This window comes from Anoplophora glabripennis, unplaced genomic scaffold (genome assembly GCF_000390285.2).
Source record: "Anoplophora glabripennis isolate ALB-LARVAE unplaced genomic scaffold, Agla_2.0 scaffold175, whole genome shotgun sequence".
NCBI classification, from domain to species: Eukaryota; Metazoa; Arthropoda; class Insecta; order Coleoptera; family Cerambycidae; genus Anoplophora; species Anoplophora glabripennis.
Genome location: NW_019416926.1, coordinates 51,108 through 75,634, shown reverse-complemented (window position 1 = coordinate 75,634; position 24,527 = coordinate 51,108). Strand labels below are relative to the sequence as shown.

The 24,527-nt window shown below is 33.3% G+C and overlaps 1 protein-coding gene across 1 annotated transcript in view; it reads left to right on the top strand.

Moving 5' to 3' along the window:
* The window catches only part of LOC108904779 (isocitrate dehydrogenase [NAD] subunit gamma, mitochondrial-like), an 80,207-nt gene that overhangs the window by 17,857 nt on the left and 37,823 nt on the right, over positions 1 to 24,527 (top strand). The window contains exon 4 of the mRNA XM_018707454.1: positions 7,308 to 7,621. Within this exon, the coding sequence (XP_018562970.1) occupies positions 7,308 to 7,621 (314 nt within the window). The remainder of the gene's footprint in view (positions 1 to 7,307; positions 7,622 to 24,527) is intronic.

Below are 24,527 nucleotides of genomic sequence, written 5' to 3'. Positions count from 1 at the left end.
CCAACATCTATTTTTCATACCCCTAAATGTTAAGGGTGGTCCACCCCAAATTTTTTTTTGTTGTTTTTTGGACAAAATTTTATTTTTTTATTTTTTTATGATGTGGCCTTAAAAAATACATACAATCCTAAATTTTCACCCTTCTACCATCAACCCTTATTTTTTAATAGCGATATTAGTAATTCAATAATTTTCAACCCCGGTCGATAACTGATCAATTATCACTTGATCATTTTTTTTATCCCCGCCAGGCGTCGACCGGTGTCACTTCTGACCCAGTAAACAGCACGGAGTAGGGATGAGATCTCTCTCACACAATGAGCCGTTTCTCACTCCCTACAGTTTTCGGCCATTATTATTATTGTTTGTGCATCAACCATAATAATGACATTTACTATTACCATTCATAAAAAAAATATATACACGATATACACTGAATAACACTAAATATAATATATATGGTAGAAGTGAAATTTCTTTATGAAAAATCTACTAAAATAATCCTAGGAATAATTTATATGGCAAAACAACGTTTGCCGGGTCCTTCTAGTTTAAACATAATTCCTTATTCCTTCGCTTTTCTAATCTTTATCCCATAAACACACTCAAGAATCTCAAGATCCAAAGAATCAATGATGTTCAGAATCGGATTATTTCAAGAATCGGATACTCGGCATTCAAATGATATCTAGAATCGGATGAAAAGCCGATTTTTAATCGATCTGAAAGCGTATGTGCTCCATATTTTTTATACTTCTACTTTTAAAATCCGGCTGAAAAATTAAAATCGGACCACCTCTAACGCATGGAGAAACTTCGCAAAATAGTGCAACAAAAAATGTAAATTGCTATTGTGCCAAAACTAATGGTTCCACAGCGCCTGCTTTGTGCACATTTAAAGTACATATAATTCACTACTTTTGTGCCCAGGGTCAGCTTTACAACTTAAAAAATGGTTCCGGGTTTTCTTCGTTTCTATTAATTAACTGATCAAATCGGTCGACCTCCCGTTTTATTCGTATTTCGATTCTCTACAAATTGTCTCTTTATAGCATTCAGATTGTTTCGTTAATTTAGGTTTTATAAGCAAAAAAACTAAAAAAAATGCATTTTTTGCATAAAAATGTTTATAAAAAACTAATTAATGGTAAACTGGAATAGGAAACATAATATAAGCATAAATCTACAGACTGTCTTTTATATGATGGCACCGTCCGTTTGCTACTAGTATATTTGTCCCAAACAAAACCTCTATTGATTGGTCTAGGTAATTCAGTTTGGTTTCCATTCTCTTTAAGTTCAAATGATCGCCGCTGATTGATACTTCAGATTCAGATTCGCATCAGCATCGTTACTCGTTAGTTTCGGTTTCACTATGTTGAAAATAGGGATAAAATACTCTAGTCGAATTAGATCATAAAAACCTGAAAACTTGAAAAAATTATTAGTAGACATTTTATTGCACTTTATGACGGAGAAGGGTACCTACGTAGAATGATAAGATCCAAATAGTAACTCGAAAAAAATGACAAGGAAATATCAGTTTTCGAAAATTCCGCATTATTATTGCAAAAAGCTATGGATGTTGATGAAATTTATGGATAAGACGGTCAATCCGATGACCAACATGTGTGCCAAACGCCGATTCAACTGACCGTGAAATTGTTGCTCCAGCTATTTGTTAATTAATTTCGTTTGTTTTTTTTGCAACTAATTGTTTAATTGCTAAAATTAAATTAATTTTAGAGGTTAACGTCGCAGATATAGGTTCTAATGATCCAAAGAAACACATCGAAAAGAAAAATTTCAAAAAGTTGATTTTCAGTCACTATTGTTAGTACAAAATAAAGGGTTCCTAGAATATTCCCGCGAGTTGCAGTGGCCCACTAGACGACTATCAATCGAAATTCTGCCTACGTATACAGGCTGTTCTGATGAAAGTCTATCAGAATACTCCGAGACGTGATTCTAGGGATTAAAATAATTAATTTTTTTTCAAATTGTCAATTGTTTGCAAGTTACAACTTGTCAAAGTTCAAATAACTAATTCAAGTTAGATTAGTCTCTCATTTGATACACCCACTATGTAGATTAAGCTCTATTGGACCAGTCAGAGAAAACTTTCGGTATGTGTCTCTAGAGGATACTTTATCTAGAACCCAAAATTCGTTTTGTTCATAACTCTTTTCCCATGCTAGACAGCAGAGAAATTGCAACATTATTTAAAAGAGAAATAATATCAGAAAAAATTATGTACCCTTTATTTAAGCCGATAAATGTAACCGTTTAGCAGAAAATCACTATTTTATTAAACATCAAATTTTTGATGTCATTATATGACATTATATGATTCTAATAAATGTCATTAGTAATTATGTTGTTGCGAATTGTAGCAAAAATTATTTAAAGCACGTTACGTTTGATTTTTCACTATAATATTTTTTTTTTCGGCTTTGTAATTGTAGAAAAATAAGATGAGAATAATGAATTTACTAATAATATTTTATTTACTAACGAAGCTGGATTTACAAGAGATGGTATTACAAATTATTATAATGCTCATAATGGTCATAATAATAATAGAAAACAGATATCAAAAGTATAACAGATTTTTCAATCCTATTTTATCATAACAAATGTTCGTAATGACCACCATTCATTTCAAGTCTCTTTTCTATTATTATTATTATGATCATTATGAGCATTATGATAATTTGTAATACCATCTATTAAAATCAGCTTCGTTAGTAAATAAAATATTATTAGTAAATTAATTATTCTCATCTTATTTTTCCACAATGCTATCACAGAGTCGAAAAAAAAATGAAAGTGAAAAATCAAACTTATACTTGTTTTAAACAATTTGTGTCACAATTCGTAACGTTATAACTACTAACGACATTTATTAAAAGCATGGCAACTTGATTAATTACAGAAGGAATTATCAAAAATTTGATGTTTAATAAAACTTTAATAGAGATTTCCTGCCAAACGGTTACATTTCTCGGCTTGAATAAAGAGTTCATCATTTTTTCTGATGTTTCTGTTTTCAATAACGTTGCAATTTCTGGTTGTGTAGCATGTGAAATAAGTTATGAGTAAAACAAATTTTGAATTTTAGGTAAAGTGCCCTCTAGCTGCGCATAATGAAAGTTTTCTCTGACTGGTCCAGTAGAGCTTGATCTGTTTAGTAGGTGTGCCAAATGAGATACTAATCCAACATTATTTAAAAAGAAAAATTAAAAAATGAACTTTGACAAGCTGTAACTTGCAAACAATTTACAATTCGAAGGAAAAATTCATTACGTACTGTTTAATCCCTAGAATTACCTCCTCGGAGTTTCAGAACACCCTGTATAATACAGTACTATTACTACACAGAGAAGGCTTCATCATTAAAAAATTAATTAAATTATGTCAAAAATGTATCAGTTACCACCGATATTTGGACATCTGATAGTAATAGGGCATATGTACAAGGTGGACCATGGGAGCAGGAAATTTTGAAAACGACGTATTTCCGAAAGTAACTGTATTTAATTAAAACAAAGTATAGCATAATAAGATAATTGTGTGCCATTTTCATTTCTTAAAATATATGCCTGCTAAATGGCCTTCTCTTCTCTCCACACACTCTTGAAGCTGAACGTTGAAATTCTGCATAACACGACGCAACATATCCGACAGAATATTAGCACCCTAATTTTCATTTTCAGCTCCTGAATATCTCGCAATTTGTCAATCAACACCTTGCTTTTTATATAGCCCCACAAAAAGTAGTCGCATGCCGTAAGATCTGGCGATCTTGGGGGCCATTCAATGTCTCCGTGTCTGGAGATAACACGACCTGGAAGCAATCTTCGCACTGAATCCATTGGTGCTCTTGCGGTATGTGAAGTAGCGCCATCTTGCTGGAACCAGCTATTGTTCTGTGGAAACATGTTCAGTTGCTGTGTAAGGAACTGGTTAATCATGTCAGTATAGCGTGCAGCATTGACTGTTAAAGCATTTTCATTGTGGCTGTTGATTAAGTTCTTGTGGATTTTCCAAAGCCCAAGGGGAAGGAATGATATATGTTGTCAACGTCGGTCGTTCGATGGAACGGAAGAATCTCAGCGTTAATCGAAACATCGGTGATTTTGTTGTTATTTCACTTTGACCTTGACCTTGACAAAAAAATGTCACCTGCATTTGTTTCTCAGGTAGGATGCGCTCAAAAATTCTAGCTAAAGCACTTCACTATGTCCCACCTTAGCCAAATAGGAAATTCCCGGGATGGTATTTCTAAAAGGTGGCAACCTTAGATACAAAATTTTTATGCGTGTGGTATGGCTCGTACATATGAAGCAATGTTGCGCTATGAATGCGTCTAACACTAACTACATCAATTGCAAATTTATTTATTGAGTAAAATGAAATAAGGCGTTTTTTATAAAAACGTGATAAAAATATATAAAATTTATGTAATTTGTATTTATAAATCCATTTTAAATAAAGAAATATGGTGCAGTAAGTTTCGTTTCAGACTTTAAATTAAGATTATCATTATTTGTTTGATTTTTCGTAGTAGGTTCAAGATGAGAAGTTTGAAATATCCTGTGCAGATAGTTTAGCTATATACAGAGTGTTTCTGAAATACGTGCGTTCCTTGAAAATGGTGATAGAGGGCACGAAAATGAGCAACTTTTATTAAGCAACCGATGGTCTAAAACATTAGGTTTTAAATTTAAAAAAAAAAATTCACATGAAGGTTTAAACAAATTTAAAGCCGTCCATGGTGGGACAGCCAGCTGCCATATCGAAGTTGCCATGAGCCGCAGTGCGAAAGCGCTTATGGCGGTTTTGACGGTTTAAATTTTGTGTTCGATAATGCTGAAATGTATTCAAATCTCAATTAAAAATAACACAAAAATTAACGAATTACTTACCAATAGATGATTTGCTCTACAAAAATTGATCAAAGTTGTTTCCATGTGTTAATAAACATGCTTCCAAACGATGGCCAAAATTAGTCCGCATACGTGCAAATACTCCCGGCATTTTGTCGAATTTCATTAACTGCAGCAAAAATACGCTGTTGAAGATCTGCTGCGTTCGGTACACATTTTGTTTCACAAAAAGCCGGACTTCGTGCTGGCCAACGTATAGGTCCATTTCGTCTTATCCACCTTTCCGGAAAGTTGGTATGTAAAAATTCACAAATTACACGAGAAACCTGGGAAGGGGACTATATCCTGCATGAACAACATTTGGGCATGGATTTGTAAAGGCGTTTGTTAAAAAACTCTAAATAAGCAGCACCATTTAAACGTGCGGGTAATATTATCGGACAGAGTAATCTGTCACCAAAAACACCTCACCACACATTCTCTGAAAACCGTTGCTGGAATCGTACAACGTGAGGATTTGCATCACACAATAGTGAATGATGTGAAAATTTAGTTTGCTGTCTCTAGTAAAACAGCATTCATCCGTAAAAAAACACCTTGCTTGTAAAATCCAGATCTTGTGCTATTTGGTGTCGAAACCACTGGCAAAACACACAAGACTGAAAATCATTGTTATTTAATGCCTGAACCCTTTGTACATGACAGAGGTGTAATAATTATTCCCATAGTTCCCATAGTACACGCCACACGGTACTATTAGATACACCCACTTCTCCACAAAGTCAGCATGTTTATGGTTCATTTTCTTGAAAATTGAAGCATTTAGACCATCAGTTACTTGATAAAAGTTGTTCATTTTCGTGCCGTCTGTCACCCTTTTCAAGGAATGCACTTGTTTCAGAAACACCCTGTATATTAACAACTGTAGTAGCAATATTTATAATCCGTAATTGTATGTCGCAAAACATATTAAGAATGGAAAATTATAAACTGTTTTTAGTCAGTGTTTACAAAGATACGACCTTGCAAAATTCTAAAATTAATTCTGAAATTTCTTAGATTCCGAAAAGATTTGAAATATATGTTTGAAACATACAGGTGTAATACAAATCGATTCGAGACATAATATAGTCAGACACAGACACAGATTATTTAATCTGTGGTGAAGATATGATGTAGTTAGTGGGTCATTTCGTCGTTTCTGTATTTAAAAAATAATAATGGGAATTTTTTTAACCACGTTATACAAATTCTGTCTAACTAAAACTGCTTGTAAATTTTTAGCAGGAGGTATTGTTTTCGAAATATTTGCAACTTTCTCTGTAGCAAAAAGCAAGGAATTAGTACACAGATGAATTAGTGGCATATTGGACGATAAATTATTTGAAATAAATGATTAATAGTAAGTATTTTTATAAAATTTCTCTCCTAAATCGAAATTAAAAAACATTTTCCACAGCATACACAAATTGCATAGGTAATGGCTTAGTCGTCAAACGTAATAGTATATTACGTAATAAGTGTTGTAAAAAGCATTTTACGCACGAATGGAAAAGTTACGCACGACGCCGCGTAGCGGCGAGTGCGTAATTCTATGAGTGCGTAATTGCATTACACCACGTATTACGTACTATACTTTACCTACGGCCACTACTTTAAATTCTTAAAAACACACCGTCTGCGATCAATGCAAGATTCCTATTACGTCGTACGGTAAAAAAATCGCACTGCTTGGTAAAAAATTCGTACAGTTTTCCTAGCAACCGCCTAGCAACGGTCAATACAAACAGTATTGTATTGACCGTTGCTAGGCGGTTGCTAGGAAAACTGTGCGATTTTTTTACCGTACGTAATAGGAATCTTACATTGATCGCAGACGGTGTGTTTTTAAGTATTTACAGTAGTGGTCGTAGGTACAATTATTTTACTTGGGTTTAGAGCAGAAACTTTATAAAAATTGTTTACGGGTCTTTGTTTCAAACAATCAACAACTTTTTAACTCAAGGATATCAAAAATTGCAATTATGTAGGAAATCATACATCACAAAAAAATGTACAAGACATTTTATTTGTAAACTTAGGACTGTTACTTCGAAAAATTATACATGATTAAAAAAAAGATTCGTACTCTTAATTTATTAGGTACCTAACATACATATACATATAAAAATGATATTACTAACCCCATATCTACACCATTGTTTATTTTATTTTCTTCGGCGATACCACTAAATTATGTCCCGAATCGGTTTATAAGTTTCAAGATGTTACTTCAAATCGTTTCGGAATTATTATGAAATTTCAAATTTCATTATCGTAATATGCTTTAGGACATGCAATTACGATATATCCTGTATATAATCTTCAGATAACATTGATTTATTATATTAACTATGTTTCGAAATTTTATCATTTTAGGGTCATATTCCATCTTTAGCAGATACCTCATCAAATGTAACGTTGCGTTCGCATTTAGATCTATTTGTTTACTTGGTACATTGTAAAAGTTATCCAAATGTAAGATGTAAATATCCCAATTTAGACATTTTTTTATTTAGACAAAATACAGAAGGAGAATACGCGATGTTAGAACATGAATTGAAATATGGAGTTGTAGAAAGCTTAAAAATTATCACACGAAAAAATACGGAAAGATTTGCAAGATGGGCACTAGAGTTTATAAAACGAGAAAAAAGGAAACGGATGACAATTGTTCATAAAGCCAACATTATGTGGGTATATTTTATTTTATTTAATATCAATTACATAACATGAAATATGTCACACCTACTAACAAAAACTATAGATTTTAATTCTAATTCTTTCCTTTATTTAAAATAGATACTTATTTGCTTATTTGTTTTACTAAACAAATATGCAACAGAGTAGATACTACATAAAAATTCTTTAAAAAAGTAAAAAGTTAAAAAAGTAAGAAAGTAAATAGTAAAAGAAAAGCCAATCTTACACGTTACAAAAATTATATAAATTCTGTAACAAATGAAGCTGACTAATTTAATACGGTAGAGTACTACATTTTGCAACTACTTACTCGTATAATGCGAGACGAAATGAAAATACGAGGTATCCACGGATCTGAAGGTTAGTGCTATCACAGACAATATATGTAGCTTAGAGCAATAAGCTATATTGTCTGTGGTGCTATACAGTGTGTTTCAGTTCGAGTGAATCAAGCTTTAACCACGAATATAACTCAATAAATAATTCAGAATTAGGGTCTAATAATAAGTCTCACCGTTTTCACTGTACAGGGCTGTATTGGTCGGCTGTTAAAATCATATTATTTACGAAATCTTTGGTATGCTTATAACAAATTGATTCAAATTTGGTGTGGTGTTTGCATTTGCACAGGTGCATAATTTATTTTGTAGGCCAGTAGTGTAGGAATGGGTAGTAAAGCGGGATTTTTTTTACCCCAACATCTACGTCAATGACCTAATAATCATTTGGGATTCATTTTTAGATTCCGTGGACAATTCTACATAAAAAAAGGTAGGTACCTATACTTGTTGAAAATGGGTATAGTGTATCGTTTTACCGAAAATCTCAGTTGAATGGGAGACCGTTCTTCCGAAAAGACGAATATTCAACCTTTTTTTTACAAACACTATTTTAATATTTCAAATCTTAAAAATAAAATGACAGTTCCAGATGACAAATAAGTGTATTGTTGCTTAGTTGTTTTTTCATGGCAATCGTTAGTACGGATAGTGTAATGGACGCACAGCGCAGATTTAAAATTATTAATATGTAGATGTAATTTTTTGAAGAAATTATATTTGTTTGAAACTAACTGACTTGAATGAGCAGGGATACCTATAATTGCTTCGGGTTGGCACAAATGAAATTTTAGTGGAAGTGCCATTGAATATACTGTCCACCGCACTGTAGTGCAACAAAAAAAAAAGATCTTACAGGGTGAATTCACCACATTACGAATGCGATAAATAATACACAAGATATTATATTTAGAATTTACCAGTCGTTTCGCCGATGTAAAGATTTAATATTGTTTTGAATTATAAGTTAATGCGTGACATTATAATAATATTAATTTAAAATTTATTTCCTATCCTTAAGAAACTAAATTTCTTATAAGGAAAACCATCTCCCACTCAACTGAGATTTTCGGTAAAACGATACCCTATACCGATTTTCAACAAGTATATATTTTTTGTATGTAGAATTGTCTACGGAATTTAAAAATGATTCATTGGCGTAGAAGTTGGGGTAAAAAATCCCTCTTTACTACCCATTCCTACGCCACTGACCTACAAAAATTATTTGTAAATTTTACAGTAAATTATGCATATGAGTAAATTTAAATCAATTTGTTATAAACATATTAGTCCAGTAACCACGTGAATTTACCTGGAAAAATGTGCGGAAGTTTTGATATTTGGTGATTATACAGTGTGTTTCACTTAAAGTCGGGACACCACCGGAAACTTGCAAATCAATGTGGATGGAAGAAAGACAAAAATGGTCTTGTCCATCTGACTACACTCCAAGCATCTGCTTCAGAACTACTTAAACTAATTTCTTGTAAATGCAAGAAAGGATGTCGGGGAGTATTTGGATGTAGAAAAGCAGGGCTCAACTGTTCTATAATTTGCTCAAACTGTGACAATAGATGTGATAACATGCCCCAAGCTTTGGAAGATAATGACGACGATAAAGGCACGGATACGACTTAGCTTAGAACCACTATGTAATGAGATCGATACAAAAAGTAGAGAAGAAGCTACTGCGCCAGAAGAATTCATCCCACACGACTCTGACACTTCGTTGCCTTCAACTATCAAAAACATCGATAAAACTGGTCCGTCAGAGTAATTTCATTTTCATTAAGCCTACTGGGGAAGCCACAGAAAAAAACGCGCCATATACTCTACCTCATGGTGGTGTGGAAATAAGTATTACTTTTCACTGCATGTTAAATGGTAACCTTTGTTAATCTCCTATCCAAAACGAGTCGGTTCTATGAAAAAAATGGTTAGAACTTATTTTGTATCAAATTTCCTGGTCTTTAATTTGTTACATAACTATTTTTGTTATAAAAGCAACGAGTAACGAGATATCTTTAAAAATCTCTGTTTTTACCAATCTATGGCGGCTCCGGCGGCAAAGATACGAGGTGACAAATAAAAAATTTGAAATAAGAAGCTCAAAATACGTAAAACTGCAGAATATCAAAACTTCCGCAAAAATTTTCCAGCTAAAGGTAATTTACAGCACGTAATTACTGGTGTTTTCCACAAAGATAAATAATTTCAAACATGTAATAACTGAATAATCTAAAGCTTATCAAATAATAGGAATGATATGTCATGCCATCTGGGTATTTTCGAATACGCCGCAGTAAAACGAATAAACAGGTGCAAAAAACGATCATGACATATTCCAGCTTTCGAGCGATCTTCAGGATTTTCTAACGCCCTGTACATTCCCAGACGTCGTCCTGTAACCGCGGACATGCCTGAGGCCATCAGGTTGGAAAGGAGGCGAAACAGCCTACCTTTCCAATCCAATCAGAAAAGTCCCGCCTCCGCGCCGACGCCGGCGCCGTTGCCGTGCCAAGCGACGGGTAATTTCACCGCGGTACATTTTTCACCATCGGACTCGATGCCGTCCGAGACGCAAGTCAGCGACTTCGCATCTCAGCGCAGACGTCGCCCTATGAAATCAAACCGATCCCTCCGGCGATAGCGCCGCCGAAGACCAATTTCACCGATGTTTCCAATCTCTCCAACACCGCGGCCTTTCTCGCCCGGGTCTGCCAATAACGCGATCTGTGCCTATAGCAGCGACGTCCGCAACCTGAAGACGAACCCTGGCGCGCTCGAGGACGATATTTGGAAACAGACTCATCTTTCCAATTGGTCTAAGGACGCTATCGCCCATAATTCAAGAACCGTTTGAGCGATCGGTCTCAAAAATTAATGCAGCACTCTTCAAGTCGCTGGCATTACCGTATTAAAATTTCGTCCGAATCGTATGAGCAACAACGCCGTTATACGGGGAAACGTGGATTTTACGCTTTCCGCGTTTTCAGCCGTTCCGCTCATACGATCTCGGCCAAACCCCAAAATCACAGTAGAGCTTCCTTCTGTGGTCAACATTTCCAAATTCGAACCGAATCGTGCGACGACTAACGGCCAGCTAATCCAAAACAGGATCCTACGTTTTCTTAGCTTCCGTCGGAAGTGTCCGCACCATCTCGGCCGAACCCACCAACCACGGTGCTACACTATGCCGTGCATCACCATACCACTTCTGAACGAGATCCATCCAGTATTAAGAACACCATAAGCCCTGATGCAGCTTAACTGTTCACCATAAGATAAATTAAATGGACTGTATCTTCTTTTTTATTATAATACTGGGGAAATTATGAGCAATGTAAAGTTTCTATCTTTTCATTTATGTTGTCAAGTGCATATATATTTATTTTCTAAATTCAATTCAGATATCTGCTTTTTTATAAAAAACTCTGTTGCTTAGTTACCTCAACAATTTATTTATTACAGAACCACAACATACACCCCCGCGTTGAAGTTTTATCTTCAACAAAAACTAACAATTTTATTTAATCATTAATCATTATATGGAAAGAGGCAAATTTTAGAAATTGATCTTGTAAAAATTCCTTCTTTTGTTTTTAATTTTACTAATCTCACTCTATTATCAGCACTGGGATTCACTTCAATAATTCTTGCGCGTGGTCAATTTAAAAGTGGAATATTGTCTTCCTTTAATAAAACTAAATCGTTGACTTTTAAAATTTTTGAAGGTATGAGCCCTTTAGGTCTATTTTGTAAACGATTAAGATATTCCCTAGACCATCTTTTCCAAAAAATTTGTTGAATGTGAGCACATTGTTGCCAAAAAGAAGAAGAAAGTCTATTTTCTGGAATATTTCTAGATCCGAGAAAATTCATAGTATTGTCACTGTATATTATTGTCGGACTCCCTCTTCGAGAAATAAACCTTTTAAGAGTTAACAAAAATGATTCAGTAGATACTTGATACTAATTCAATATGAACTGCCTTTGTAACCATGCACACAAAAATTACAATGTAACATTTCATAACTGGCGCCTTACGTAATCTTGAGGATTTTATAAAAAATGGGCCACCATAATCTACTCCTATTCTTTGGAATGGTCGCGCTATGGAAACTCTATTTATTGGTAAATTTGCCATAATTTGTTGACAAGATCGAGTTCTAAATCTAAAACATGTAATGCAATTTTTTATAATTCGCTTTATTTGTCCCCACACAGCACAGTGACATTCGTAGGAGTAGGGTGTTTTAGCGGTTTCAATGTCTCCCCCTCCACTTTCTGGCTTGGGATGACCTTGAGGCCGAAGGCCAATGACGATGGTGTATGGATGACCTTGAGGCTGAAAGCCGAAAGTGACGTAGGTTGGTGACTTTCATTTGACATTGCATTGCAGTTAACCTTGAAATTAAATTTGAAATATGTCTATCGGTGTGGATAAGTATCTTATGAGGGTGTGGTGACCTTGAGCTAGTTCGAAAGACGAAAACATATCACATTATGTGACGTCATTTGCTTGATTTACGTTTAAACAGTGCATTTAACCTTGAAATTAAATGGTTGTTTTAATGTTGTGCATACATTGTGACGTGGTGCAGTGTATTTTCTATATAAGAGAGGAGATCAAAGTGAAGAATTACATTTCGTTGTGTGCCAACCCTGCAGTAAGCGTCTACAATAGTGTAAATTTTTTGTCAAAAACATTTTTGAAGTGAGAACAATTATTGTATTTATTGCTGACTAGATATTACAGGGAATTATAATATAAAAATGGCATTATCAATTGATGAATTAAATAAAATAAATAGTAAAATTAACGGTGAATTCAATGATATTATGCGAAGGTCACTTTCCTCGTTGGAAATTGATACACAATATCCGTTAAAAAAACTATCTTTTGTCAATACGCGTTTTGGAAAGTCCATTTTAGCTATATTGTTTGATGAAAAGTGTAATTTCAATTTCAAGTGTTTTTTACCAAAGAAGGTTACAAAACACATAACAGAGGAAGTAATTTACACTATTTAGTCAGTATAATAATATAAGGTGGCTTCTTTGTTAATGTTTTATAATTCCTATAGGTAATGATCAATTTGTTATAATCTTATCACTACAATACCCGTTTCATATAATTTTTTATTTATTTATAGAACAACTATTGAAAATGTGGATGCATTATGCTAGTCAAAATTGGACCGATGCTGGGGACCTCCAGTCAGCCGTAAAGAGATTGATGAATGAGCTAGATTGTGTGGCAATAGATTGTCTTCACGCATCTAATTATGACATGAATTACTGCTTCTCTGAAGAAAAAATTAAAAAGTTGGAAGAGGATTATGAAAAACATCGCCGTGGTGCATCATTATGTAGTGATTATTTATTTGAAACTATAAATTTGGACAATTTTTGTGTAAAAATGGTGGAGATAGGACTAAATCAATTTGTTATTTCTAATTTGTTGGATTATCTACCATATGCAGCGGTTGTAAAATACAAATTATCAGCTCAAGAAAATAATGCTGGTAATAAAGCTGATATATAACATATCATTAAATTTTTATGTAATTTATATATTATCTTAAAATTGTATAATATTATATATCTAATATTAACAAATTTTATTGTATTAACTATTTGTCTCTTGTAACGTGGAATAAATAACAGAAATATAAATATTTTAAAACTTTTATTGTTGTCTTATTTGTTAAATGAGTAGAGAAAAAAAGTATATAAATAGCATAATTAACCTTGAAATGACATTTATCTAATGTTAAATAGGAAGAAATGATACATGAGGAGGTGACCTTCAGTTGACATATTTAAATGCTATTTTTAAATATTTCGTTATAGTGTGACCATAGCTCTAAGTTCATAAGTTTGTAACGAATTTATAGAATTCAATATGTAAAAAGAGAAAAGAAATAAATATGTATACTAAAATAATAGTCAATATATAGTTCTACAAAGTGTTTGTAATTAATAATGCATAAATAAGTAACTATTACAATTCCTAAAATATTCTGCTGCCCTCGTATGCTTGCCCTCGTATACATAGTCATCTATTTAGCGGATGAAAGAATAACTAACGAAACGATCAATAAAATAGCCACGCCTACTTAAAATGTCGGTTAAAATAATATTCAAATATATAATATAACCTTCAAATGACACTAGAAGCGATCGATATTATATAAACCACGCCTACACGGGAGAAATTCAAATATTTTACGATTGTGGCCTTGAACGAATACCAATGCCCAGCTATTCAACGAACGAACCCAAATAATCCACGTGAGGAAAAAACGCGCGAAAAAGCACATGGTGTTTGGCTTAATTTAACCTTGAAACCACGTGTACTTCGGCACCAAAATAAAATTTAAATATGTCGCTGCCAACAACGTCTTGTTCTATAACTTTACCTTCAAGCGAAACGATCAATACTTTTGGCCACGCCTATTTATTTCGGCGGTTAAAATACAATTCAAATATTTATATAGGTACATAGCTTAACCTTGAACAGACTGCGATCGCCTACGTTTGGCGCTAAAATAAAATTTAAATATGGCGCTGTTGATAGCGGTTTGTTATATAAGTTGACCTTCAAGCGAAACGATCAATAATTTTGGTCACGCCTACTTTGATTCGAGTTAAATAATTCAAATATTACAAGGTGGCCTTGAGCTAGCTCTAAGTAAAATATATGCACATTAATTTTTGTTTTGTGTGTAAAAACGAAAAAATATCACATCGTGTGATGACATTCACTTGATTTACATTTAAAACATTACAGTTAACCTTGAAATTATATATGTATACTATGAATTAGGACATTCATTTGAAATAGGTATATCTATTTATATAAATGCATTTTGGCGCTCAAAATAAATTTAAAAATATCGCACCAACAACAAATTTGCTGGTGTTTTAAAAACATTGGAGTTAACCTTGAAATTACATTTGTTTGGCGCGAATAATACCTACAGCATGTTATATGACCTTCATTTTAAATATTTTCCGTTAAATGTTAGAGATAAATATTGCTTGAGAATGTCACCTTGAGAATTTGGCTTTGATATTGGTGTGATTACTTCAAAATTATTTGATACATAAAACAATATTGTAATTACTTATATGCAGTAAATATATTTTTTCCATTTACCACCATCCGAAATTTATGTATATAAAAATAAAACTCATCATATTTGTTGTTTATTTTTATTATAACCTTCAGTGATACAAATTTTATTACAATAATTCATTACAAAAAACCATTCACAAAAAGACAATAATACCTAATGCTAACTATAAATATGTGTTTTATAATAATGATTAAACAAAGTCTGCCTTATTTATCCAAGAATTTTGGGATGCTGGAAGTCCAAGCCACTTGCAAAAAAGTATTGTTATTTTTTTTCTTCAATATTGACTGTACTAAATATACATTGGGATATTTAGTTTTCAACAATTCCCACTCATAAAAACATCCTTTGATCGGTTGACCTTGCATATCTTCTAACGCATACGTTGTTGGATTTGTTATATTTACTTTAATCACTTTGAATAGCTCTGTTGAAAAATTTGCTGTGAATCCTTTTTGAAAAATATTTTTGAATTTGCTGCTTCGAACGATGTCTCCAAAACTGAATTTTGGTTTCAGGGCAACTTTTGGGTGGTTATACACTTTCAATACTGTGGATGGTTTTACATCGATGGGTTTCATACCAGTAGTACGGTGAACTCTATTATTATACGAACTTATAATTTTTGGTAGAATATCAATCCACACATAATTACCTCTAGCTGAAAACTCTTTATATATCCAAGTTTTCAAAGTTCTTATATTCTGTTCGACAATTGCGGCCTTTTTGTGCTAAATGTAGAATAATGGTTTATCTTATGCAGATGCATGAGTTTGGAGAATTGTCGATTATAAAATTCAAGTCCATGATCGCTCTGCAGATTGCGTGGGTAATAACAGCGTCTCGAAAAAATTTTTTCATTGCATCAGAAACTTCGTCAGTTGTTTTTTTCTTTAGCGGCTTCGTCCACACATATTTAGAATAACAGTCAATTACTATAAGTATATATCGATAACCTTTATTTTTTTTACAAAGTCTTGCATTTCAGCCAAGTCTATTTGGAAAAGGTCTGCATACCCTTTAATGATAGTTCTCCTCCTGCAAAAGTTTCTTCGTGCCGGTTTGTGTAATTCGTTGACAATTTGTCGTTTTGTGTCACTAATGAACATTATGATTCAAGTTTACTAATAGAACAGTACGTACGTAAATGTTCCCCATTCTTTTTTGAAATGTCTTATCACGACGAATTATTCCTTTTTTTATTATATATCCTTAACATAACTCGTGTCAATCTATAACTATGATCTAAACGGAGGCATGATGTCTCACAGGGATTTCCTCAAATTTTTCCATATCTTTTACCAAATTATTTTGCGTTTCTAATTTCTTTTCAAGGTCATTTTTTAATTCATCTAATTTGACTTTAATATCTCTAATCTCTTCTTCCATTTTATTTTGAGAAATTTTAAACAGTTTAACAACTTCTAAAACGATTTCTGCTCTTTCTCTCTTCACGAAAGCCACCAAATTATCGCTTATGAGATTGGCGGATTGTTGTAATGCCTTGAGGGTGTCTTTTTTACAATCATTTATAATTTTATTTACGTGTTGCATACTCGTTCTAACATTTTCGTTTGTGGGCTCACCAATGTTTTTTAATTGTTTACCTTGAATATCGTACTGTTTTTCATTCGTAAGTTTGAATCCGACATCTTGCGGACCACGGGAACTTATACAACTAGCCACTTTTCGTCGTCCAAATTTGTCAATGGAGCCCATCGTTCTATAGTGTCCGAATTACAATTTTATTGACTAAAACTGAAGTAATGCTTTGTTTATATATTGTAAATTATGTATAATTTCATTTTTTTTAATATATAATTCCTTGTTCTCTCAATTCCTCTATTATGGATAGTATCTCATTTTCGTGTCCTGAATGACCAGCCATTTTAGAACTCCACAGTAAACGTAAGCGATTGATTAATTCTTTAGGTTTATTCCAATATATGTAGTCTACCTTTTTTCCAGTGTATATTTTTCTATTTGGTATTATACCTGAGCCTTGTATAGATCGAGTTGTCATTCTGTGATGTAACAACGGTTTTATGACTTCAGTATACTTTTTTGTTCTACTATAATTGTATCCTGATGCTACATCATAGTTTTTATAAGCTGCACTCGTTATATATAATATTTCTTCAAATATTTTTTTATTTTCATCGTTAATCCCATATCCACCAAAACTTACATTAGGGGGGAATTTTAAAAAGAGCAAATCATATAATTGAGGATTTCCTTTATAGGTTCCAAGTTTTTTATTATTTCTGGAAAATGTGATATTTTTGCCGTGAAATCGAACTTCGGTATTTCCCATACTTAGTTTTCCAGTATCGGTATCAACATACACTCCATACTTGGTGTCATAGGAAGATTCACCAGCTCTTACACCTGCCACATAAATTGAAACTATATGGGGTATTTTGTCACTACCGCTAGATGTCCCAGAACTCGAAGGTGTTGCTATTGTTGATGATGGCGGTGTTTCCATAAAAGAAGAATTTTCCATAATTGTTTTCTTTGACTCAAATTTGGGCGTTTCAGTCGTCAAAGCACTATAGCTGGTGGTTTTTTTAAGCGGTGTTGTTAGATATTGTTGTGTAGAATAAAATTTACGATTTGTTTCTTGAGTTGCATCAGAAATTGTTTTTAACGGTTTCGTTAGTGGCTCATATATTTTTTCCAAGGCCATTTGATTTTCAACATGCCTGTTTTTTATATAGTTGAATTTCTTTCGAACAGAATCGGTTGCTTCTATTAATTTGCGTTTCAACTCTATTTCACTATCATTTTTTTCTTCCTTATCGATCACTGCTTTATTCATTTTTTGATGTGTACCCATCATCGGTTCCATCACAATTAACACAAAAATTCTATATCCGTTATGGATATATGTAACTATCCAAACCTTTTCTATATCTACCTTCTTTTATTTCTCTGTCTTTATCAATGACCAGAAATCCATATTTATTTTCCCAGGATTTTGCACACATGCTAAGGAACTCTTTGAAAGTAACGTCTGGTGATACATGATCTTGAAATATGTGTTGTAAATTCATTTCGTCTTGCTTGAACATTATTATAAAATTCGAATTATCTCTGATTAGTTGTTTCGGCACTCTAGAATATGTTTGGGCCAAATAGAAACTGTCTATGGATTTATGTCTACCCATACTAAAATATGATCTAATAATATCTTGTTTCTCACATATAACGTCGTCAAATATAAAAACAGAGTTCGGTTTAGCTTCAGAGGGTTCAACAATGTCAACATTGTTGTTAAACGTATAAAATCCTAATCCATCAATGGGGTTTAAAATCTTACGCAGATATTCATATTTTGGTTGATACAGTGATTTGGAGTATAAATAGATATTTGCAAAACGTAGACCATATGGATGTGTTATTAGAGAAATCATAACGTTAGTCTTGCCGCAATTTGAAGGCCCGATAAGCAGAGCTCTAATTGATGAAGGCAGTAGCGGCCCGTGTCGATTGTTGTTAACATTTACACCACTTCCCACATATTCATCGAAATTATCCACTATAAATGAATCCTTCTGTTTTACAACCCGCATCGCTTGAGTTTTGGATACTATATAACTAGGAATGAGCTGTGTGCTCAATATTTAATTGATAGCTAGCATTCAAAGTGCGTCGACGCTGTAATTAGTTTATGTCAAATATATATATTTTTTTATAAATAAATATATTTGATTATTTCTTTTTGCTCATTTTAATGCCGTTCGTCAACCAATCTAGACATAAAGTGTCACGGACAGGAAAAGGATTTGTAAATTCTCTGATAGATAAACTACCGTTTGAATTACATTTACCGGGCTATCAGTATTGTGGACCCGGAACAAAACTTCAAAAGCGATTAGCGCGTGGGGATATTGGAAAAAACAAATTAGACTCTTTTTGTATGGCTCATGATCAAAAGTACGAGAATTATAAAGATTTACCAACACGACATAAAGCAGATTATGAACTAGAACAACGTGCATGGAACAGAGTGAAATCAAAGGACGCTAATTTGAAAGAAAAGGCAGGTGCTTGGTTAGTTACGAATATAATGAAGGCGAAACAACGTCTAGGCATGGGTTGTAAATCCAAATCAGTTACCAAAAGGAAGACAAATAAAAAGAAGAAGAAGAATATTAAAAAAGTCAGCTTTGGGGGTGCCATTGTTCACAAAGTACGACATGAAATACGAAAAGCTGGTGGTAAACGTTTCGTTTCTAATAACGCACAAAAAGCAACACAATTCGCTTTGCGAGCAGCACGAAAATATGTGAAATCATCGGGGGGTAAAAGAAATATTCGCACCCCACGAATTATACCGATCCCGAAAGTTGGTGGAGTTTTACCCCTAATTCCAATATTTGCGGGACTATCGGCGTTGGGAAGTTTAGCTGGCAGTGCTGCAGGTATATATAAAACAATCAACGAAGTGAGAAATGCCAATCAACGACTATCTGAAAAAACAAATAATAAAAAAATTGAATCTGTATCCCTGGGAAAGAATGGCGAAGGATTATATTTAAAACCATATCGAACAGGTTTAGGGCTTTATTTGAACCCAAGCAATTCAAAAAACTTCTAAAGTCTCTACCTCGAAGAGCTCTCAGCAATATAGATATTATCTATTATGCAGATATCTTAAAAATTCCATATTTTCGAGGTGTATTTATGCGAGACAATCTTCCTGAGAGAGGTGCCCGACATAACGAATCGGCTGTTTTGAATTTAGATAGTATAAATGGTCAGGGAACTCATTGGGTGGCATACAAGAAAATCGGTAACATTATTAATTACTACGACAGTTTTGGAGATCTCCCCCCACCCAAGGAGCTTGTAAAATATTTCTACATAAAATCAAACCCAAAAATAAAAATTTATTATAATTACGAGCGTCAACAGAGCTACAATACAGTGTGGTGTGGACATTTGTGTTTAAAATTTCTAAGTAATAATGGATTGTACAACAACACCAAATCAAGAGCGTGAAAAAATTAAAAGGATGGCTGATTCTGTACGAGCTTTCTCCATGCATCGAACTCTTACAAAATTGACTAAGGAAATCGCATGGGTGTGGGATAAATTACCAAAACATCTAAAAAATGACATTGATATATTGAAATATCAATACTGTTTGGAGCATTACAGTGATGATAACACATCCCAGTCTATTGATGTGAATGATGGACCTGCACCAAGAAAATTTTTGTGCTGTTACTGCAATGTACGTGATATTACAGTATCATCCGAGAATAATCTTACTGCAAGGGTTAATATGACGTTCCCCCCCAATATCAAGAGATGAAGTACGTCTGAATTGTTGCTGTAAACAACAATAAAATAAAGTGCTAACAAGTTATATGCGTTAGTCATGTCCCGTACATTCACATTATCTGGACACTCGAGCGTGCTAAGTGTTACATTACGTATATTGGATGATAATGGTATTCTAGTAGCATTTTTGTAGTGAGAAAATTATTGTGAAACTAGAACTAAAGGAATTAAATTGATATATCGATACGGAATAGGGTTTTGTCTTAATCATAGAAAACAATCATCATCGTCATCGTTATCATCATCATCACCAGCAAAAAGTGATTCCACGTAAGAACGTTAAACAGTCAACACCTAAGTTGTCTACTAGAGATCGTATTTTTCTTCAGTCGATTGGGTTAAAGCTTAAACCTAAATATTTGTAATTAATGGCGTCGACAAGTGCAAAGTTGGATGTGTTTGATGAACCGTTGTTCGACAATTCACTTGTGAGTTTACACGAACATACATACAAACCATATGGATCGCCGTACTACAGAAATTCCGATGAGATACGCATTCCTATTCACTTCCAAGATCTTATTCTTGACATTGCCGAAAGTTACATATATATACAAGGCAAATTTACCCCTAGCGATGCCAATAAAGTGTGCTACTTATCCAACAACGCATTAGCATTTCTTTTCGATGAAATTCGTTATGAAATGGGTGGAGAGCAAGTAGCCGTCATTCGAAAACCTGGTATAACAACAACAATGAAAACAATGGTTTCATGGGGCCAAATGCAATTAAAATCGCTATTATCTTACGGATGGGGACTAACAGAAGAAAAACAAGATATTTTGGATATAACAACACATGTTTTTAGTGGGAAATTACCTCTAAAATATCTTATGGGTTTTGCAGAAGATTATACCAGGAGCATTCTCAATGTCAAGCAAGAGCTTATACTGATAATTGCCCGATCTTTTAAGAATTGTTATATCGGAGAAGTCGATGCCGACCTTGAAATTAATAAAATTGAATGGAAGATAAGGCATATTGTCCCTGAAGATAGACAAAAATTAAAACTATTAAATCGTATTAATAAAGGTGGCGCTAATGCTACAGTTAAGATGGCATATCGTATGTGGGATTTATATGAATTACCAACACTCCGAAAAACCGCCACTGATATCTGGGCTATAAAAACAACAAACAGTTTAGAAAGACCTCGATATATCATTATCTGTTTCCAAAGTACTGATTGCTATGATAATAGAACCAAGGATATTACACAATTCAATCATGCAGATATGAGCAATATTCGGTTATACTTAAATTCAGAAGTGTATCCGTATGAACGTTGGAATTTGGATTTCGAAAAGAAACTAGATTCCGCAGCTTACTACGCCTACGAAAACTTTAGATGCAGTTTCTATGATAAATATAATCATGAACCGATGATGGATATTGGAGAATTCAGAAAAAATCCTCTATTTGTTATAGATTGTTCACATCAACCAGATGCCATGAAATCATCCACTGTAGACATAAAACTAGAGTTTGAAACTCGAAAAAGACATTTTCCTGACAATACACGAGTTTATGCATTGATAATTCACGATACTTACTTGACATACAATGCTTTGGATGGTTCTGTACATAATGGATTTAAGTAATCTAACGAACATTGTACAAGTTGCAACAATTTTTTTTTTGTGTTAATGTATTTATATATGTAATTGATTTAATGTTTTTTATGTATTTATCTAACCTATTTATATGTAATAGATTTAGTGTTTTTATATATTTATCTAACCTATTTATATGTATTTTTCTGTACCCATGTAACAAATAAGTCAATAATAAAAGTTTAAAATCATTTATTTATTTTATTTATAACACATTATAATTGTAAGAATAAGAGGGAAATATTTAATACATTAAAATTCACTAATATGATATACAATTTACATAACGATTTAAAATAACACTACACTTTACAATAACACATTTAAATATAAATTATGTCATAATATAAATAACACATGCAATGATATAATTGTTAGATACATTTTATTAAAAATAATATAAAATTACGTTATATATACAACAATATACATTTTTTTTCTGATAATTATGGATTTTCCAGTTATTCGACAATTTCTTCAAGTGCCCGAATTAAATTTTGTAAATTGTTTTCCGAATTACTCATACCAGCGGTCTGGCTTATGACTGTCACGAACCAATCAAAATTTTTATCGTATTCGGTTTGATAGAACTGGATATCGTTGTGACCCCAGGGTAAAGTTGAAACAGTATTGGGAATGATGAAACGCTTATCGTCGTAATGAGAGAGAGCCACTTTGTTCTTTAATTCCGTATAAATGTTGTGTAACTCACTTCGGAAAGAGTTCATTTTTCTGAAAATTAAACCGCCCCGATCTACGATTTTCTGGTAATCGTCCACGGTCAAATTGTTTTTTATAACAGACCTCTTAACCCCTTTAGCCTTTTTCAATTCACTATTTATGGATTTTACGTAATATGCTTTAGCTCCCGTGCCATAGAATTCTGTTATTGGATCAGATGGAAATTCGTCTTTGAAATTGCCCAATATCGAGCGAGATACTGGAACATCAAACTTATTTCCATCCTTGTAGTTTGACGTATCGAAGCGATCTATATTCGATTTCATAAAAGCATAAAAGTTATCGGTATAAATTTTGATTATTAACGAATCGGTGTCAGTATACAATAAAGAAGCTTTATTGCCGAAATTAGTTTTTATTGTGTCGTAAAAAAAATTGTACAACACCGTTTTAGATAATTCTAATATACTAAAGCCTAGGTATATTGGCTTGCTGTAGTTAACTTTCAATTTGCCCATATGTATAGCCACGAAATCTTCTGAAAAAATTGTGCATGTCTTAAAATTCGGTCGAGCGATTAACGTGTTAGCCCCAAACGATTGACGAACTTTTTCCCAATGAGTTACAAGTTTAATATCTTTCCTATTATCAACATTTTCTAGGCTTTTGCCGTACACAGCATTGTTCATTAATTTATAGAGATCTTTTTCGAATTTATTATTTGTGGCATTTCTCATTTCTGTGTTAAGATCGATATATACTTTCAACCAAGCGCTCTGATTAAATTTAATTACGCGATGTATTTTCGTTACCTTCAAACCGTTTCTAATTGCAACTTTCAAATTCCTAAAATGTGCTATATATTTACTTTTGTTATTTAAATTTGGAATTAATTTGGAAATTTTCGATTTTGCACCTGGTGGAACCATATTCTCAGCCAAAAACGGTAAATCCGCGTGAGCATCGTGTAATTCTTTAGGATATTCTACATCTACTTCTAATGCATAACCATAAGGCCCTTCGTCTGGAATATCAATAACATCCAACTGGGAGATTTCGGATTCTGTTAACCACGTAAATCCCCCGGTTGGTAAACACTGTGACATACTATGCCCATATAGATTCGTCGCGTCCAAATATGTTATAAAAGACGAAGGTTCGTTTGGATTAAAATTTGGAAGAAACTTATTATTTGCGATATGTTTTCTACCGGAACATTGACTGATTCCACCGCGAATACCTTTTTTAAAAAAATGTATCATTTCAATGTCAGTCAGAAGCTCCAACTCTATTTTTGTTAATCTCAACATGGCGTACCACCCCAAGCTAGGTGCGCTCAGATACTGACATGGATCCAGTTTATATTTGTTCAAAGACACTTTTCTAAAGTTTTCAAATACATCGCATAATATTAACACATCTGATTTCAAGTATACAGGGTGTTAAAAAAAAGAGTGTAAAATATTTAAGGAGGTAATAGTATGAACCAAAATAAGCAGAAAAGTCTCAATAAACATGGGTCCGCAAAGTAACGGTTGCGGAGATATGAAATGTTTTATGTTTTCTAGCCTTTTTTTTATTTTGCAAAAACGTTGTGTATTTTCTTATAATAGTTGGTTGATGTTTAGTGAACTAAACAGTACGTATTTGACAGTTGTTCTCAGTGCACAAGTTTTTTTTCGCTATGGCTGGTTACTCTAACGCAGAATTAACAGACATGCATTTCATGTATGGTCGTGCTAATGGGAACGCCACCGAAGCGCGACG